Genomic DNA, 1,160 nt, shown 5'->3' with positions numbered 1-1,160 from the left:
TCCGGGAGGGCGGGGCGCGGTGGGCGTGGTCTCCCCGGTGGGGCGGGGCCTCCCAGGCAGTGCAGGAAAGTAGTCAGCGGGCGGGAGCCCCCCTGGGCACACACCCTGCAGCTGGACACGTCGCGGCAGGTCACGGGCCTTGGGGTCAGCATGTGGACCCCGCTCTCGTCCTGGCAGCGGTACTCAGTGCAGTTGTCTACGCGGCTGTCCACCCAGGTCTCATTAGGCTGAAACGCACAGGGGAGGGCAGAGGCCCGGGTGGGGATCATCTCGTGGGCAGACAGGGGCCGGAGCGGGGGTCTCCGGGTGGAGGGCTGAGACCGAGCCCCGGCTTACCTGGACCAGCCCGCCGTCCGGCGTGAGGCAGGCGGTGCGTACGCATTCCCCGCAGCAATGCCCAGCTGCTCGCACATATTCAGAGCCCTGGGGGTTGGAGGGGTCAGGTCTGCACCCCCAGCCCGCTCTCCAGCCCTCCTGCCCTCTTTGTCACAGCCCGAGGGCCTGGCAGCCTCCTTAGCAGCCCCCACTCTCTGAAAGCATGTCCCTGTCCATGGCTACGAGGGCGAAAGCGGCCTCACCCCGTCGTCCTGGCTTAGCCTCACCGCCGCTTCCAGCCCCCTCTGTCTACTTCTGCCCTCCTGGACCTGGCCCCAGTCCCCAGTCCCCAGCAGCCTGCAGATCGCCACACCCGCCCGCCTACCGCACCCGGCCTGCTTCACGGCCCCAGCAGAAGCTGAGCTCAAGGACTGGCCCAGGGAGCCTGGGTGCCAATGACACGAGGCGGCCACCGTGCGGGCACGCCGGGGGTCTGGGCTGGCCCGGGGGGGCTTCTGCCCTCCTGGACCTGGCCCCAGTCCCCAGTCCCCAGCAGCCTGCAGATCGCCACACCCGCCCGCCTACCGCACTCGGCCTGCTTCACGGCCCCGGCAGAAGCTGAGCTCAAAGACTGGCCCAGGGAGCCTGGGTGCCAATGACACGAGGCGGCCACCGTGCGGGCACGCCGGGGGTCTGGGCTGGCCCGGGGGGGCAGGGGCACCTGGGGGCAGGTGGTGTTGCAGGTGTCCTCCTTGCACTGCACCGTCGGGCCCTGGGTGTCCACAGACAGGCAGGTGCACGTGTGGCAGGGGACGGTGGCTGGGAAGGTTGCACCAACCTGCAGT

The 1,160-nt window shown here is 70.3% G+C and overlaps 1 protein-coding gene across 1 annotated transcript in view; it reads right to left on the bottom strand.

Moving 5' to 3' along the window:
- Positions 1 to 1,160, bottom strand: part of MUC5B (mucin 5B, oligomeric mucus/gel-forming) — a 100,063-nt gene that overhangs the window by 1,308 nt on the left and 97,595 nt on the right. The window contains exons 57-59 of the mRNA XM_015588663.1: positions 1,037 to 1,153; positions 337 to 423; positions 105 to 227 (exon numbers count right to left, since the gene is read on the bottom strand). Coding sequence (XP_015444149.1) covers positions 105 to 227; positions 337 to 423; positions 1,037 to 1,153 — 327 coding nt within the window. The remainder of the gene's footprint in view (positions 1 to 104; positions 228 to 336; positions 424 to 1,036; positions 1,154 to 1,160) is intronic.

This window comes from Pteropus alecto, unplaced genomic scaffold (genome assembly GCF_000325575.1).
Source record: "Pteropus alecto unplaced genomic scaffold, ASM32557v1 scaffold43, whole genome shotgun sequence".
Classification (NCBI taxonomy): Eukaryota; Metazoa; Chordata; class Mammalia; order Chiroptera; family Pteropodidae; genus Pteropus; species Pteropus alecto.
The sequence above is the reverse complement of the archived record's forward strand: the minus strand, read 5'-3'. Positions and strand labels throughout refer to the sequence as shown.